This window comes from Branchiostoma floridae, chromosome 4, assembly GCF_000003815.2.
Source record: "Branchiostoma floridae strain S238N-H82 chromosome 4, Bfl_VNyyK, whole genome shotgun sequence".
In the NCBI taxonomy this organism is placed as follows: Eukaryota; Metazoa; Chordata; class Leptocardii; order Amphioxiformes; family Branchiostomatidae; genus Branchiostoma; species Branchiostoma floridae.
The window spans coordinates 13545515-13563416 of NC_049982.1; the positions used below are offsets into that span (position 1 = coordinate 13545515).

Here is a 17902-nt window from a genome sequence, read left to right on the forward strand (position 1 = left end):
CATAACTGTACAGAGAAATTACAGCCGGTAAATTCAAAGCTTGCTTTCTAGAAACAAAGTAAAATGGCTGTCTTCCACCAGTAAAGAATGGTCAGATCAATAGTGACAGATGCTGGTTTATGATTGGTTATGAGCAGACAAAATCCCATGTTCTGGTGCTGCCATCCTGAATGTGGGAAGGCCTTTTTGTTACGGGAAGTTTGACATTTCTACTGCTAGGGATGCCTTTTTACCAGAGTACACGAAATCTCATGTCACCTATTCAAACTGGGCAAGGGGACTGCTAGTATTCTTGCAAGCTACAATTAAGATCCATCCAGCCTGTCACATTCCTGACCATCCCTTACATCCAAGTCAACCTACCCCAGGACAGCCAAATGTACTCCGAGGAACTTATGTTAGTGCCCTTGTTACTGAACAATAATGGCAGTGTTAACGCAGGTACCTAAATGCACCATCAACATAACGAAGAAAAAAAAAACTACAGATAGAAAACTGGCAAAACAAACTGCTAAATGTGTGCTCCTATCTACATGGTACTGATGGTACTTACATGTATGTACCAAGTATGGCAAGAAATTAGAGAAATGCCGAGCACTAGAGGTTATTTAACATGTAATTACATTATTGGCGGTGGTGTTTTCACTGCTCTTACTTGGAAGTATATATACATGTACATTTGCATGTGCAGATGTATGAAATATTTTGTTACATAACTAGATAAAAAGGTGAACTAGAGCCCCAACTACAGAGGGAGCTCAGAAAGAGATTTTTTTCCTACCTAATACAGTATCTAGTACATTAAGAAAACAAAATGATGGGAGTATAAAAGTTTCAATGAAGAAAAATAACAAAGATCATGCATTTCCTGTAGAAGACTAAGATTTCTTCCAATCACTTATGGCACATGGGAATTCCCTGAAATCCTACTTTGTTTAGAGAGAGTGAGCTACATGAGAATATTGAACTGGAAGACAGGCAAACAAGAACAGCTGTAACATCCCATATTCTGACACTTTGGAGGTAATAATGTAAAAAGAACTAAGACAAAATCTTAGAAAATGTGGATATAATACAAATGGTGGGATGCAGAGGTAAGGGGGCCAAACTCCTGTATGCACCAATAATAAAGATCTAACTCTTGATATAAGACCAAGCCTGATTGTTGACGCTTGATCACATTTAAAAACCACACAATGATTATCCTTGCTGCTGATTGTACATGTGGAACCCCGTCACTTGGAACTAAGAACAGGTCTCTAGAAAATGTTCCTCGTAGGAAAAACACCACACCTGAAGATGTACATGCAATTTCATCAGTGCTATGCTCTATTTCTGCAGAAGTTCAAACTGCAATTCAAGCCATGGGTTCTACATTTTTAAAAACAAATATTTGTGAGTTATTTTTCCTACATGACAATTTTCTGAGACCTGAAGATTCTAACTCTACCTAATAGTCCCCACAGGGGATGGTGAGGCAGTATAACAGTTACTTTATCTCTCTAGGACACAAAGACCAATACAGATAATATACAGATCTTTTAGACTAAATAGTGATTTGATTGAAAGCTTACTACATTTGATACCAAAGAACTTCACCTAGAAAGGCTTGGACTTTTTGGCAATATGAATAAATAATTTCACCTCTCTCACAAACAATCAAAAATATATTCACTTCCTCAATAAATATCCAAATTGGTTTTGATACGTATTGCAGGTATTTCCAACTCTAAACTTTTGTAAAAGATTTGGTAAAATACTTTTGGATTAGGAAAACTTTTTTTTTACTATTTTACAAACTTTGTTGCTCTCTCAGCCCTAAAACTCCTGTTGCCTTCCGCTCTACCCCTTCCCTTCTCCCCACTGATACCTGCTTCGACTACCATATGATAACACATCAGCTTCTTTAGTTCACCATCATGTCTTCCCTTAGACATTCCTGGAAGACACCTGATCAGAAAAGGGGAGGTAATGTCCGGTCTTGGCACAGGCAACAACATTTCCCTCTCTACATATAATACACCCCCACATATACGTATGATAGTCCTTTGTACATGTTGAAACCAATGACCCAGAGTTTAACATACAGTATATTACAAGTTGGCACACAATTGTCTTGTCTTACAGTTTAAACACAGGAAGACTTAAAATACTGTCTTGGAAGCTTGCATTAGCTCTAGCCCTTACCCTATGCTTCCTTAACCGTAGTTTCTATACACTTTAGTACAAAGTTACAGAAATCTGCCCACTTCAGTCTAGCTGTCAGTGAACAATGCTACCATTTAGAGTTTTTTTTTATATACACAAATAGCATTGTTACTAGTCTCTGAATACAAATTGATTATTTTTGTTCACAAAGTAATATACAATTAGTGATGTGTTGAAAGTGGACAGTTTGGTACAAAAGACATCAGGCCTGGGAAGCCTATATCGTTGTCTCCTTGTTATCTGTGGGTTTTCTGCTGGGAGCTTGAGGCGGGAGCATGACGGTGTCGACCTTGGCATCCTCTTCAAAAACATCATCACTGCTGCCATGGTAACTGGGAGGCTGGGAGGAGCTCGTCGTGAAACTGTCCAGGGGGGCTTCCAAGTCCAGGTAGTCCTGTAAATAATGATGAAATTTTGGTTTAGAAACTGATTCTACTTCATGACTAGATGTTGATTGCTTAGTGCTGTTGTACCTGTTGCACTTCCATATCAAGTCAGAAGGTGGCGCTACTATACCAGTAATTTTGCCCACACCTTCCTGCAATTCATATCATTTCTGCTAGGAGACCTAAACTGCACCCCACTAGTCCACACTGAATAACACCTCGCAGACCTGACAGCCTATAAAGAGGTCATCATAGTAGCCTTGACACTTAATCCAAGCAGACATTAATACCAGTGTAACCACTCGGTTCATAAAACTTCTGACTCCTCATCTGCCTACTTCGGCTAGATCTATTACCACATAAAAATCAACAACCCATGTTACAAGACAATGATGCTAACTAAACCATGTCCTCGAATCCCCACTAATTGGGGAACTTACCCTATGTACCTTGTACCAGAACCTTTTTATATATCCAAACAACTCGCAGATACATCAACATTCCTAACTGTAGCCAATCTGGGACCTTGTTACAGTTAAATATGTACATGTCCTGTAAGATCTCACCTCATTGGCTGAGAGAGTGAGCATCCTGTCCAGATTCTCCACCAGGATGTTGAAGTTTGGTCTGGTGTTGGGGTTGGCCTGCCAGCACCAGCGCATCAGCTCGTACCTACACACACAAACACCAACACATGGTCACACACATCATCTCTACACAATACATGGTCACAAACATCATCTCTTCACAATGCATACACACAAACTCATGGTCACACACATCATCTCTTCACAATACATACACACAAACACATGGTCACACACATTATCTCTACACAATACATACACACAATACATGGTCACACACATCATCTCTACACAATACATGGTCACACACATCATCTCTACACGATACATGGTCACACACATCATCTCTACACAATGGCTTTCCTTGGTTTCATACCTGTATTATGGGATTATTTTCACCCTAGTAGTAGTAATTGCTATTATGGGATTATTTTCACCCTAGTAGTAATTGCTATGAACACAAGGTCATTGCTTGATAGATACAAGTTTTCTGTGTTTAAGATATTACTATTTTACGTGAAAAGTTTCTGCATTTTCTGTGACTTGAGCTAGATATCTAGTCTAACATCCAGCACAACAGGTGAGAATGGACTCCTTACATTTCAGCCGAGCAGTTCTGTGGCCTCTCCATCCTGTGTCCTTCCTTCAGCAGTTTGAAGAGTTCCTCAACGGGGATGCCAGGGTAGGGGCCGCCACCTAACGTCATGATCTCCCACAGCAGCACTCCGAATGCCCACCTGAAACAAGGACACATGATTGGTTAGGCATCTACACCACTTATTTTTGCCTCTGTAACCATCCACTGTGTCTAGGAGGACTTCCTGTGCATTGTTGTTTTGACTTTCTCTTACTTCGAACCAATATCTCTTTCCAAGTGTTTCCTAGTTTATTGTTGAAAAAGGTAAGGGTTAAGTTTAAAGATCACTTGCACATACATGTAAACACATCCCAACCCTCTTTGTTTTCCAAAATTTCTGTAGTCTAGAGTTACTAAGTTGTCTCAGCCAAGTGCATGACAGACTGCTGCTCCACATAATATGACCCATCTTCCATTGCATGCATGGATAGGAGGGGGGTTGGTGCATCAGACTGTATACAAAACAGGGACTTTGTTTGTTTCCCATCACCTCTTGGTAATTACCTGGATTAGGTGACATCATGCTCACCTGGCCAGACTACTCAGGTCTGGTACCTTCAGATACCATCAGACCCTGCCAGCTTCCTACCTCTGAAGTGCCTCAGGCTCTAACAGCATGGGGGCTGCTCTACTCTTTTGTGTTTTTCACTTCACAATACAGGTGTTCATTTCTTAACATTGCACAACGATGTGTGTGCTTTCCTGTTCTTGCTTTGTTGTCATCCATGGTGTTTTTGCTAAACATGTCTGTTTGGCTTTCTATCGTTCATGCTATCTTTTAACATGTTACAAATGTCCCTCAATTGTTAAAAGAACATAAGCATGTGTTTTCCCACAAAAAATGATTCTCCCTTTGTTGTTTCTCCCTTTGCTATCTTCATTTGTGGCAATGATTTGCTACAACGAGGAAGCGTAAACATGCCCTGTCAGAAAAACCACACAGAATGTGTGCTTGACACTTTTCTGTAATGCTGAGAACTGGAAACACTTTGGATGCAGTCTCCATCACACAATAGCTTCTGTCAATCAAGATAACATCATACAAGGTCCTTTCCCCACACTTGCAACTTGATCACTCTGCCATATCCTTGGCAAAACAAAGTTAGAAGAACTGAAGCCAACCTCTACATGGGTTGTGTACGTTATAAATTCCAAAACCATCTTTAGAGAGGCTTGCTGATTACCAAAAATAAGTTTCGATGAACAGAAATGGTAATGGCTTAAACAAGTATGATATACAAACAGTATATTTAGGTGCAGATTATGAACTTCAAAGACACACACAAAAAAGATGAAACATAAACCCTTCCTACTCCCACAGCAGAAGATACATTCCTGCCTAGCTGGAGTCAGTCAGCTTATTTGTCTAGCTCAGTTTATTTGACTACCAGGATAGAAGACATGGAGTTATTTTGAATGTGTGAATTTGTCCTCTGGTGTCTGAATGTAAGTCATGTTCTCCCATGTGTCTCCCAGACATGAGATTCACCCATGGAGAGTTCCAACACTGTGGCTGGCTGACCTTGGTATCATAAACATACTGATACTATGGAAACACCTAACAGTTTCTACTGATTTACATTTGTACATGTTACAAGGCCAATACACCAGATACGGTTCTGGCTGCAGGATTGTGCTGCGAAAGCCCTTAGCTAGTAATCATCTTAACCTTTTTCATTTCTGTACAAAATAAGCCGGTTGTGTAAAACTGTTAGTAAGGATGTCATCAGTGGCAAGTCTTTGAAACTTTCGTCCTGACGGGACTTCCGCCAATATTTTCTCTTTCACAAACTATCAAGTCTCCATAAAGACCCCCCCTCCCCTAACTTTCCTCTTTTATTGTTTACGTAACATTCTTTGCCAGGAGATGGGCTTTCGTCCAGGCGTGCTATGGAGCTAAACAACACACCTCAACATAAACAAAGAAGCATGACATTGAGACTGACTACTTACACATCACTCTGTGTAGTGTACACCCTGTCAAACAGTGCCTCTGGTGGCATCCATTTCACTGGGAGGCGACCCTGGAAAAAAAAGGGGAAAATCAGAACTTTGCTCCAGGATACAACATAGATTTTGCCCACGAGTATGTTGTGTGATAGTTTGTATTGCATACCAGGTAAACCACCTTATGGCATAACATAATATGTTTACACTGAAGAGTACAAGCTGCATATCTGCACTGTTTTGTGTTGTCTAGGCCCTGTCTTGTCATGTGTTCACAAAAATAGAACGAAAGCAAATCTTTAACATTACAAAATGCACTGAACATACACATATACTGCAAAAAGAATCACTTGGACTTAATGCAGACACAAAGTATCTTAAAACAGTATTTCCTATCTATGGGTGCAAAAATTGGCATTAACATTCTGAAACTTTGTAGACACACTTCCATTCTCATATTCTATGAAGTTATCCATGATGACTGCACATGAATATGTGAACCAAATACACCAATTCTGTGTGCCAGGCACTACTGTCTGAGCAGCCTGTTCACCTGGCTGGCCACACTTCCCCCAGGCCTGACCTGCAGGACGGCTGCATTCCGCAGCCTCACATTTGCAATGCTAATGAAGACCCACAGGCCATGCTGGTAGGGTGACAGGCCGCAGCTTTGTTTGGGACTCTTGAGAAATATGATTTCACAGGCAGTTGACTAGGTTGATCCATGCTTTGATCCTACCCAAGCTGGCAACACTCATGAAACACTTTCTTGTGCTTTTTCACAGTTCAAAGACCCTTCTGCGTGATAAATTACTGTCAAAGATTTGTTTCTGATGCCACAGTTGTCATTGAAGGGCGATCTATTCAGCTAATTTATGTCAAGAATAGAAGCCAAAATGATACTAAATCTCATAATCTCCATGTAAGTCAGTATAATCCACACAAAAACATTACCCAACATGGCACACTTAAAACTGTAATAAGAGGTTGACTGCTTTGTAAGCTGTACTAAGCAACAAATGTCACGAGTCGCTGCACCTCAGCAACTACCAATATAGCAACTTCTGATCAGAGTAATTCTTCCCAACTATTTTCTCTACATACAGTCCTTCCTCATTCAGGATAGATACTGAGTTTCCTGTGCACAGTTTGCAGAATTATCAGCTAAAGTCTTACATTTGTGGTTTTCTTATAGTAGTCCATGTTGTGGATGTCCCTCGCCAGGCCAAAGTCAGCAATCTTCATCACGTTCCCGTCGGCAACTAAGACGTTTCTTGCTGCCAAGTCTCGATGTATACACTGTGGTGAAACAGAGCAAGAACTTAGCAAACTTTGTTCTATCCTAAATAGATGTTTTTATCATCACCTGTAACATTCAAGGGATACATTCACAGAAAAGACAGTCGGGTTCCTCTTTGTTGGTTGCAGGTTTGTAAAGGGGGAGGGAAAGTTGTTTTTGTAAGAATACTTAAAGTTAGCGAGACTATAACCTTTCCCTATTGCTTTTCAGAGTCTATAATTATCTACTTTGCAGGGTGACATTTCAACCCCTTTGTCATACGAGAAAAGTCTAAACCCTATAATTTGACCCTGATGTTTGGTAAGACCTGTTTGTGTTCCAAAACCTGCCCACACCTGGCTGTCAATGCTTTCAAAATGATAACAGAATAGGCACCTTCCCATCCCATGACATCATAGTGTGGTCATAAACATCCAGACACAGGAAAGCCTGATTTATTTACGTTTCCTCAAACTCAGCACTGCCCAATACAGCTACAGTGTACATCATATACATATGTACAAATTAAAATTAAACAGTCACAGACGAAAGCTACTGGGTGCTAACGTCTGACCATTTAAAAAAGAAATCCAATTGCTTGAGTAACAGCTATCTTGCACACATTCCAAAATATCATTCCCCACTACTATTATCTGCTCCAAGGTTTATGATGTAATGTCAGATGATTTATCTTCTAACCTTTTTCGAATGCAGGAACTCCATCCCTCTGCCAATCTGGTAGGCGAAGGAGACCAGATCTTTGTGGGTGAGCGGCTTGTCACACTCTACCGCCATTTTGTAGTAGTCCATACTGGGCGGTCTCCTGGACCGCAGGAAGTCACGCAGGTTACCGTGCTCTGCGTACTCCACAATTACAAACAGGGGACCTGGGAAGAACACATTCCTTGTTATGCCAGTTTTCAAAACATATTCATACCATCTCAAGTGACATATTGCTATAGCCTTCTCCTAACACTAAAAGAGTGATCAATGGCTTTTTCTAAACAGCATCATTGAGTGTTGAGGACGAGAGGAAATTTGGAACTTTACTTCTATCTTGTTTTGTAATCCTTTCATATTGTCTGTTGCTTTCAGTGGCTCTAAATTCATCATATCATGAAAAAATCAAGTATGAACCATTCTCATTGGTTTCCAAAACACTTTTGTCCCCCATGCTCTAGATACTCTAGAACAGGTTAGATCATAGTGAAAAGTGTGGCGTACCATCCTGAGTGCAGCAGCCCAACAAGTTGATGATGTTCTTGTGCTTGCCGATCCTCTTCATCGTCTCCATCTCAGAAACCAGGTCGGCAAGCTCGCGCTCCGTGGCATCCTCTGTAGGGTGGAACCACATAACAGGGTCAGAGAGGTACACATGTCAGTCAAGCGGCTGTACATATCAAGTTTCATACATGATTCGAAAAACAGCACTGCCATTGAAATTGTCTTTATACTGAGCGAACTGTAATATGTCTTGATGTAGACTTCACCTAACTATCTTGAAGTAGACACATCTGCAACAAGAACAGATATGACAATTTCTCTTATAAAGCCACTTTAATCCACTAACAAAACAATCTTTAATGACCTTGAACATTAAATGTATGGAAATCAAAGTGTAGTTAATTTTCATGTGTGGTGTGATCTTGGGACAGCAGTAAGGGTGGACGGAGCAGCTGTGACCTGGCACACCAGACCTTCTCTCATGACACACAACTCTGTATGCTGGGAATGTTTACACCAAAAACAGTGTAAACAGGGAATATTTACAGCATTCTCAGCCACATCTGGGCGCCCCCACAGACGAGCAACCCAACTTATTTTGGTCTACAAACAGGAGGGCGCTGTGGGATTCTCGGAATTTGACACTTTCTCCCACTCCTGACTTCATATCAAAGCTGGGGAGTCTGGTTACTTGGCCTTTCACAGTGGTATCTGATGCTATTCCAGGGCTCAGAATGTCACTGAAGCAGCTTCAGGGATCGGTTAGCCATCAAAGGAGCCACATGTACCTAACATGTACCCATCTTGTTAACTCTTTTAACCTTGTGCATCAGTACTTGTGAGGTGAACACATTGCCCACACTAACTGCCACAATGGATTCTCCCTTACCTTTCAGCATCTTCACTGCTACTGTGGTGACTGTCTCCTTCTCAATGATGCCCACAGCATCAGCCATCACCACCTGACCAAAGCAGCCCTCCCCAAGAGGTTTACCAAGATGTAATCTGCAAGGAAAGTTGTGGACAGTTCAAGTTCAAGCAAATTTCCACATGCTTTAAACAGCATCTACTCATTTCTTGCATGGTAATGTTCCCTGATATATGTAGTTTTCATGTATACATTTTGGTCCTAAAGAGACTATTTCTTTTTAGACATTGGGAAGTTGCTCTTAATTCTTTTGCAGTCTTTCCTCTTGCACTTTCTATACACTATTTGGCATGGTATTAAATCTGTGTCTTCTTCACTCTCAAGTCACCAGTATTTACAGCTAAACAAGTATACTTTTTCAATACTGGGGAGGGGCGTCCTGCACTAGGGTAACATCAGTTCCTAAGACTTACAACTGATAGTGCCCTTACCCTTCTAATCACCTCATTAACAAGGCATTCAAAGTGCCCAGATGTTCCCTAATGGCTCCACCATAGCTGATGGTATATTTTCCAGAGACCTCTACAACTGAAGTGTTAACGATCGTCTGCTGTATTGTTCTTGCTTCAAGGAAAATTCCAGGGGCGACCCATACTGGCGCAGGTCAAGCGTCATAATGTGACAATTGGGCGAGCTGGCAGACAAGGACAAACCGTACACACTTTCACATGGTAGCAGGGGAACAGAACAATCAGGATCTTTCACGAGCCGTTTTGTTTCACCTGTCTTAGTCGGGTTAACGAGCTAGTAGAAATACTCTGCTGTTGGTAGCTTATGACAGGATCGCATTCTTATGACGCTTAGATTGTCACACAGGCGCTGACAGTTTTAAGTTATACACTTACTTACAGGGTGGAACACTTACAGATTAGATCAAAGCCTGACACAAATTTAACAAGAATTCTGTGTTTCCTACATTACTGAGATCAATAACTTTGATTTCTTTTGTTCACTGCATTTAATGTGCTCCATGCATTAATCTTCATTTGCTGCTAGTCTTTTGGCTTCTCGCCTAGGAAGGAATCTCTTGCTTGCAGGTAAACATGCAATTGTCATTATTAAGGTAATTATGCTCCATAGTTGTGCCTTTGTGTGGTGTCATCTTCCACCTGTCTAGGTCATGTTAAGGTCGGACAAAGATACCCCGAGGAACACAAGGTCAACCCAGGTATGCATGCAAAACTTACTCTCTCTGAGCACAATTACTGGGCAGTTAGAACTGCACTGACAAAACAACACAATCATTGTTACCACCCGCCTGTCACTAATGTGCTTCACAATGTGAATGTGTGATCTTTGCACAATACTTTTGTGTCTGCTCAGTCACACGTTTTACCCAACCACCATACCGAGAGAGAAACTTCAATCCTTCATTGTTAAGGTTCATGCATTATAAGTAATGCAACAATTTCCAACATATGCAAACAGCCATGTCATTGTATTTCTGATTTCTTCTATTTCTTAGACAAGGTAGCCAATTAACATGAGATTCTCACACGGCTCATTTCAGAAGTTTTCCTCCTGACTTAGAGGTATGCAGTAAAAACACATCAGCTATTGTTCTCAACGCTGCTCCTCTAGTTGTAAAGCAAAGCAATTTTGTTACATCCTTTATCTTTCCTAATGACGGGACTTAATGTCTCCATCTTAAGTACTTTGAGAAGCTTTGGGAAGTAACTGGGCATGATGTTGTCATGTCCGTGGTATTTGTACCTATTAAGGACAACAATTAAGGAAGGGGTTACATCATTTGTACAGCAGCCTTGAAGAATGCCCACTAAATGGTCCTTTTTTTCTTGAATGATCAAAGGACGAGAGTGCAGGACGATCTGTACCTACGCCTCAGCCCAGCCATTTAGCCATCAACCTTTGCAAAAGCACAATCACTACTTTGTGATACTTTTCACCAATAGACTATGTGTTAGGTTCCTGAATCCTACGCAGCTCACCTGTCTCTTGGAAACTCCCAGTCAGGATCGAGGGGCAACTCGTACTCAGTGACACCCCCTAATGATGACGACAGTCTCGTACTTCGTAATCTCACCAGCGGTGCATTTGAGTTGATAGATGAAGATGACTCTAGTGATACCTGCAAGTTAAGAGTCAATTATGAGCTTGTTCCAAACTGGAGTTTTTGGACAACTACAACTTAAGTACATGAAAGAAGGGTGAAAAAAAAACAGACTGACAGATATGACAGTTACAAAAATGATTGTTGACAGAACAAGAGACAGAAAAGACTGACCTTTAGAAGTTCAAGAGGTAGCTAACAGAGAAAGACACCATTTTACAAAACGTACGACAAACATCTGCAGTTAAGACGGCAGTAGGTGTAGCAATGTGATTGTAACATTGATATTATCAGGACATGTCTACTATAACCAACAACACTAATCCAGGGTCTCACCAGAAAATGCTGTAGAAAAGTATTCAAAGCAGAAAGTGATGTTGAATCTTAAACTCTGTTTTTAGATGCTTTGGAATCTTATGGATGGGTTGGTTTTAATGTACACATGTGCTAAAGACTGGGTGAACAGTTGTATGGCATCAAGGTAAACAAGATGACGACCACAAAACCATATTCAAGAAAACCAGGGACACAACAAGAAGGTTGTTACCTGTCGTTTTAAGTCTAGGTTATTCCTAATGAATCTAGGCCTCTTTGAAACAGTCTTCCTTTGCTGGTGCATCCATGCCGCAGAAAGGAACAAGACAGGAATAACTTTTAACTCGCCATCTACACATGTAAACTACTGCTTCCTTCAGTCAGTCACTCCCACCACCCCTTCCCAAGGTTCTGTTGCACCTCACTGATAGGCAGGAACTGTCTTGCTGATTGGGCCTTGTGTGCAAATGGAGTCTGGCAATTGACAAGCCAGAGAGAAAGTTATTTAGCTACAGTAGGATACCAGTTGGCCTCCTGTGGAGTCCCCTGTATGTACTTGACAGTACAATTGTCTCACCTGTCTTTTCAAGTGTAAGGGTTTCTTCAGTTGACAGAGTGGTGGTTCGTTGCTCTTGGGCACCTGTTTCCTCTTGAAGCGGAAGTAGTAGATGGCCACGAAGGCAAAGATGGTGAGTAGGAAGACACCGCCCACAGAGTAGACAGCGATCTCTGCAGCGATGTCATACTTGTCGGGTTGGACAGGCTTTCTGGTCTCCACTGTCGGGGGTGTGGGATATTCTGGAACAACGAGCATGCTGGGTTGTAGCTTACCAGGGTTTGGTTCATCACAATGCTAAATAACAAACCTTGGATGGACATGGATAAATGATTCAATTACAGATTCTCTAAACTACGATATGATGCACTTTTTATCTATAAATACATTTCAGCACAAGGACTTAGATATGGTGATACAATAGAAAAACAGTAACAACTTTGAAATGTGCAAACAAGATGTCTTTACATCTATCCTTGACCATGTCACAACTTTCTTCAAACTGAATCAAAGTAAGTGATACATTAGATGTTAATGCCACTCTTTCATACAATAGCAGCATGAAAGTTTAGCCAAAGCTTAAAGGAACAAAAACTAGTGGCTTTTTTGTAAATCATGGAAAGCACACAGCAGTAATGTTTACTTCATTAGTTATGACTGGTGAGAAATAAATGCACAGTTACTAGTACTGCAATTATGAAGGTGAGGATGAATATAAAGATGGCATTCTGGTCTAGAGACAAACGTAACATTGCTTGAGAATGATATGAATGATATGAATGAATGAATACATGAATGAATAAATGAATGGTTGGATGATTGGTTGAAAGCTGTTGGGTAATAATGTCTTGTTGGATTAGTGTGTGAAGAAGATAAGCAAATCATCTATGTGAGATTAGCTTCACCATTATGTTAGTATGATGCGGTAGAAACAAGTGAGGAGTGATGAAAGTAAGCAGAGGTGAGGAGATCAGTCATCCATCTCATGCAACAAAATGAAAATACACCCATTCTCTAGTTCTTCCTACAAACTTCCCTAGTTAGAATCCGTGGGTAACAAATCTAGTGCTCTATCCGAATGTGCTGCCTACGAACCTGGTATAATAGTCAGCCAAGCAGAGTTATAGGAAAAGCCTATAGAGTTCCCCGCCAAGCAAGTATACTGTCCCGCATCCTCCTCAGTAACATTCCTTAGGACCAGCTTCTCCAGGTCTTGCTTTGTGTTATTCACATCCGCTGTCTGGATGGAGGGGAAATTAAAACACCACCATTTAGTTTTACAGTTTTGGTGTGTGTGTGTGGTGTGTACGTGTTGTGTCTGCTCAGGCACACAGGAGGCCATACTGCCAAATACATCTCATCCACCAAAAACAGGTGAGACAGGCAGACTTTTTTTCTCTATTTTTTTTGTTTGTTGGATTTTGCCAACTATAAGTATACAATGTTCTGCAGCATGGCCTCATGCATAGCCCTCTTACTCTACCCTCTCCCAGTTACAAACTTTTACCTTTGAAAACAAATAACCAAGCACTCTGATTGACGCTCCCTAGGTAACTCTCAGCGCGGCAAGTGTATTTCCCTGCATCCGATTGCTCCACGTTCCTTATTATCAGCTTTTCTGCCGCATCTGTCTTACCTATCCCAGAAGTCTGCACAAGTATAACACATTCAACATTAAACATACTTTGCTTAACAAGATTGCTCGACCCACCACCTTAGGTTTCCAGCCTGTGGCATTTCGAAACTCTCAGCTCTTCATGTACTTAGGCAACTTTGGTCAAATGCTGAACTTGAAAAGACAGGGTTTGAACTTTTTTTCAGTCCGCCTCAGTACCGTTTTTAAGCTGAGGTTCTCAATGCACTGTCACCACAAAATTCCAAGGGGAAAGTTTTAATCCGTCACCGTTCCACTCACATCATCGATAGGAATGGTATCCGTATCTGAAAAGTCCATGCTGGAGCTCTGGAAGAACATGACGACACAGGGGTTCTTTTAAAACAAATGTCAACGGCTGCCACACAATTTCCTTGCTTTCCACCACCAAGAAAAGCCAACTCAAGCCAAACTTATTTTTCCAATTCACCACACAAAACTGCAAAACCCGTCACCGAGGCCTTTCTTTTAAGATAATGTGAGGTTTTCATTTTCTTACTGAGGTTACATGAAACACCAGTTCATTGAAATCAATGTAGGTCGTTCTTCTTTATTAACTGTGTTGCCTTAAATACTGTGTGTTTCCTTATTGCCCTCGTGTTATGGTGTCCATTTGTTACGTGCGTGGGAACATACCTTCAGCACTCTGACATGGGGTTTGCCATTGGCATCCACGTAGCTCCCGTTTACTTCGTAGTGCTTGAGCCACTGAATGTGTGGCTGTGCATCACTGAAGACCTTACACTGGAAGTCCACTGTGCTCCCCACCACAACAGTCTGGTTCTGGGGCAGCCCAGGGGCCAGGATCGGTCGGCTTGGGGATCGCTCTGCCATGGGAGAAAAAAAAAGAACATAAAGCGTTGCTCTTCCTATTCACTTTCTTTTACTCCAATCTGGTATTTCAAGGGGCTGACCTTCCGGAGTTCAAGCTATTTGGTGCTCAGCAATCTTATCAATGGGGTGCTTTCTCTCATGTCAACTTGTGTTGCAAGTTCCATGGCATTTTTATGTTGCTGATAAATATATTCCTGTTACTAGCACACCAGTGCACATGTAGTCTCTACCAGACTCCGGATCGCTGGAAAAATCGTAGAAATGGAACAAATCAGAGGAGTAAGCCGGCCAGAGGAATATAACCGGACAGGGAACAGCACGCGATCGTCGGAGTCTGTGGAATCCCGGTGTCTTGTTTGATGTCCACTAATCGCTATCCAATAGGTGCGAAGTGGCTAAATAACCCTTTTATTGCTTTCCTACTCGCCCGTGACGGTCCAAGCGGGGCGAGCCTGTCACATGTGACCTTCCTCTAAAATTAATACTCGGCAGTTTACAGGCTTAAATTCCGAAAAAAAAAGTACATGAATAGAAATAACCTTTGTGTGACCAAGGAGGTTAAAGAAAGCCTTGGTTTGACGCCATTTCTGCTGCTGTTGTCTGCACGCTAAGATGTCGCTGGCATTTTCTGGAGATTTATGTAACCTCTTAGCAAAACGTGAATATCGTAAGCATTCTGTAAATTGTATGGAGAAACTTTGAAAGCGTAGTGTGAAATAGTATTGATAAATACAATTGTGTAAATACGCAGCGAAGTTCAGCTCGTAACGAATTTGTTTGCGTATGATAACACGCCATGCTTTCATACCTATGCTTTGATACCCTTGCGTTTGTAAAAAAATTACGACAAATTTTCCGTATAAATAGATGTTTATTTCTTGAAGAACGACACACTTTTTATTCCTGTGTGAATTACTAGTGTTGTGTGCGCATGTTTCGGTTACGAAATGGAGCATGATTGTGAACGTACTAGTATAAACATGACTTGACACCCGTAAACAGTGCCGCATCAAGAGGGAGGGGGGTGGATTCGCGTAATCAAAAAGTAGCCAAGATGAAAATTTAGTGGTCGTTAAAACCGCTAAATGTAAGTTATCGTTATAAAATCAAGGATTGGGAACAGTTTGACGTTTGTACCGAAAAAGGCTTATAGAAATAGTCCGCGTTTGCCGGACGCTGAGAGACGCGCCCCACGGCGCGTTAATTGATTTATGGCTTAAATAATCTGAACTCCGAAGCTACTGTCTTTGTGCAGAAAATGAGCGGATCAGTTTTATGGCCTTTCATCAAACCGAAAGTCGACAGACTCCTGGGATCGCGAGCTGTTCCCTGGCCGGTTATATTCCTCTCTATTTGTTCCACTTCTACGATTTTCCAGCGATCCGGAGTCTGGTAGAGACTAGTGCACATGTAGGATTTCAAAAAACAAACTTAATGCTGTAAGTTTTATGAAAGGATCACAAATCCTTTGAAGTGAATCTGACATCACAGCTTGAATACGAAACTTCATCTGTGCCTTGAATAGGACCAAACCTAAACACTGGGATTTGATAAGGAGAATCTTTCTCCTTCCTGTAGAGTGACCAAGAATGTAAACCAGAACATTTGAGCTGATACTACAAGGCTTCAATGTGGGGGGTGAGGGATTGTCTCAGACTCAAGAGACACTGCAAGTCACGCTAACTTCTTGTTTACTTTTCCGACTCTGTTTCACCAACAGTTATCCCTTCCTCATTATAAAAAAATTAATTCTGGAAACTTGCCTTCGTTCATGTCAATATGAGGTAGAGATTGAATATTTCACAAAACATTCCTTTTCCTTTTTTTAAAATAAGTATACGTGTTTATTTTCCAAAAGCATCTGAATGAAAGGAAAGGCTAATTTAGACTCATAGGGTCAACTTGACTCGCTAGGAGCAGGATTTTCCCCCCTAATCTTACTTGATACACTGTACCAGGCTGAAAGCCTTTGGTGGCATACGTTCCCCCCAGTGTCAACTTAGAGCCACAAATTTGCCTCTGATCTTCTGAGGAAGTAAACCTCTGGTAAATCATGACAACAAAGCTGACATCCAGTAATTGGTCAGACAGTAATCTGCTCATCATGTAAGTAGGGCACAGGAAGGCATTAATAAGAAATGTAGAACATAGCACCTTGACTGTCTCTTCAGCATGTCTAGGCAGATAATGGTAGATAAAGGAGGAATTCAGAGACTGCATAGCAGGGACGAGGTGCACATGCAAGGTCTTCTTGCTGAGATACTGAATGTGGGTTCCCTGCCCTCCCGACCCCGCAGCACATTATTCATACCACCACATTACGGTAGATGAAATATGGTTGAAAACTAAAACCAGCTGAATAAAATATATGCCCTAAAATGTCTGAAATGGGTATATCATTGCCAGCATAGTGACTGGTACAGCCTGTCAAGGTCCACTTGACTGGAAAAGGACAGAACAGCCTACCAGCAACCAAATCCATGAGGCAGATAACATTAGGTCAACTTAATCATACACCACAGTAGTTTCCTTCAGGGCAAAGAAGAAGCACCTATTAAATGCCACACCCATTTTCAGGTCTTTCCAGCATTGGCCATACAGTCCATGATGCAGCACAAAAGCAATGAACGAGAAGGTATTAGACCATGGAGGCAACATAAGCTGAGACGTAAGCTAGTCTTTAAGGTGGCAGTTGCTTTCCACTTGTTCTGCCAGCTCTTGTCGTACTAAAAACCAGTCCCAGAGTTTCTACAAATACAATCCAATTAAGGGATTTGGCTGTGTCTTTTGTGTTTGTGTTTGAAAGGAGGTGACATCCGGCTCCCCTCCCCTCTGGCCCTCCTGAAGGGTCACAGAACATTTTGGATGCCCTGACCCTGTGCTTCCGGTATCATCTGACACCTAGATCGGACTTTAAGAAAGAAGGAGCTCGAGAATAAATCAAATTCATGCCATGAACTACAACAGAACTTCTAGAATAACCTCCTTGAACTGCTACATCTCACCTGGTAATCCACTACCCTACTCCACTGCCTCATTCAGATAAGCCTGGCAATAGCTTTTCCTCCACATGGATTTCTAATAAATAAGAGCTTAAGACTGCTTTCAACAAACCTTCCCAGAAGTAAACTGGAAATTTAGGCTAGGTATAAATGACTGCTGCCAGTTGAGTGACAGGACCCAAATTCTACAGGGAAGGTTCGATTTCACATCTAGCTTCCTGTTCCTTCCTGTTGAAGGTCAAAAGGGTCAAACATACCAGGAAAGACAACCCGC

The 17902-nt window shown here is 41.4% G+C and overlaps 1 protein-coding gene across 8 annotated transcripts in view; it reads right to left on the minus strand.

The window, feature by feature from the left end:
• Positions 1-818: 818 nt before the first annotated feature.
• The window catches only part of LOC118413855 (fibroblast growth factor receptor 2-like), a 58332-nt gene continuing 41248 nt past the window's right edge, over positions 819-17902 (minus strand). For 5 of the 8 annotated variants that reach the window (XM_035817429.1, XM_035817435.1, XM_035817427.1 and 2 more), the window contains exons 7-19: positions 14429-14619; positions 14054-14101; positions 13234-13378; positions 12160-12380; positions 11146-11285; positions 9158-9273; positions 8269-8379; positions 7744-7931; positions 6942-7064; positions 5772-5842; positions 3781-3918; positions 3161-3266; positions 819-2602 (exon numbers count right to left, since the gene is read on the minus strand). In XM_035817429.1, coding sequence (XP_035673322.1) covers positions 2426-2602; positions 3161-3266; positions 3781-3918; positions 5772-5842; positions 6942-7064; positions 7744-7931; positions 8269-8379; positions 9158-9273; positions 11146-11285; positions 12160-12380; positions 13234-13378; positions 14054-14101; positions 14429-14619 — 1775 coding nt within the window. In that variant the 3' untranslated portion in view covers positions 819-2425. Of the gene's footprint in view, positions 2603-3160; positions 3267-3780; positions 3919-5771; positions 5843-6941; positions 7065-7743; positions 7932-8268; positions 8380-9157; positions 9274-11145; positions 11286-12159; positions 12381-13233; positions 13379-13645; positions 13788-14053; positions 14102-14428; positions 14620-17902 lie in introns of all 8 variants that reach the window. The other 3 variants (XM_035817432.1, XM_035817434.1, XM_035817433.1) reach the window with 3 other exon arrangements.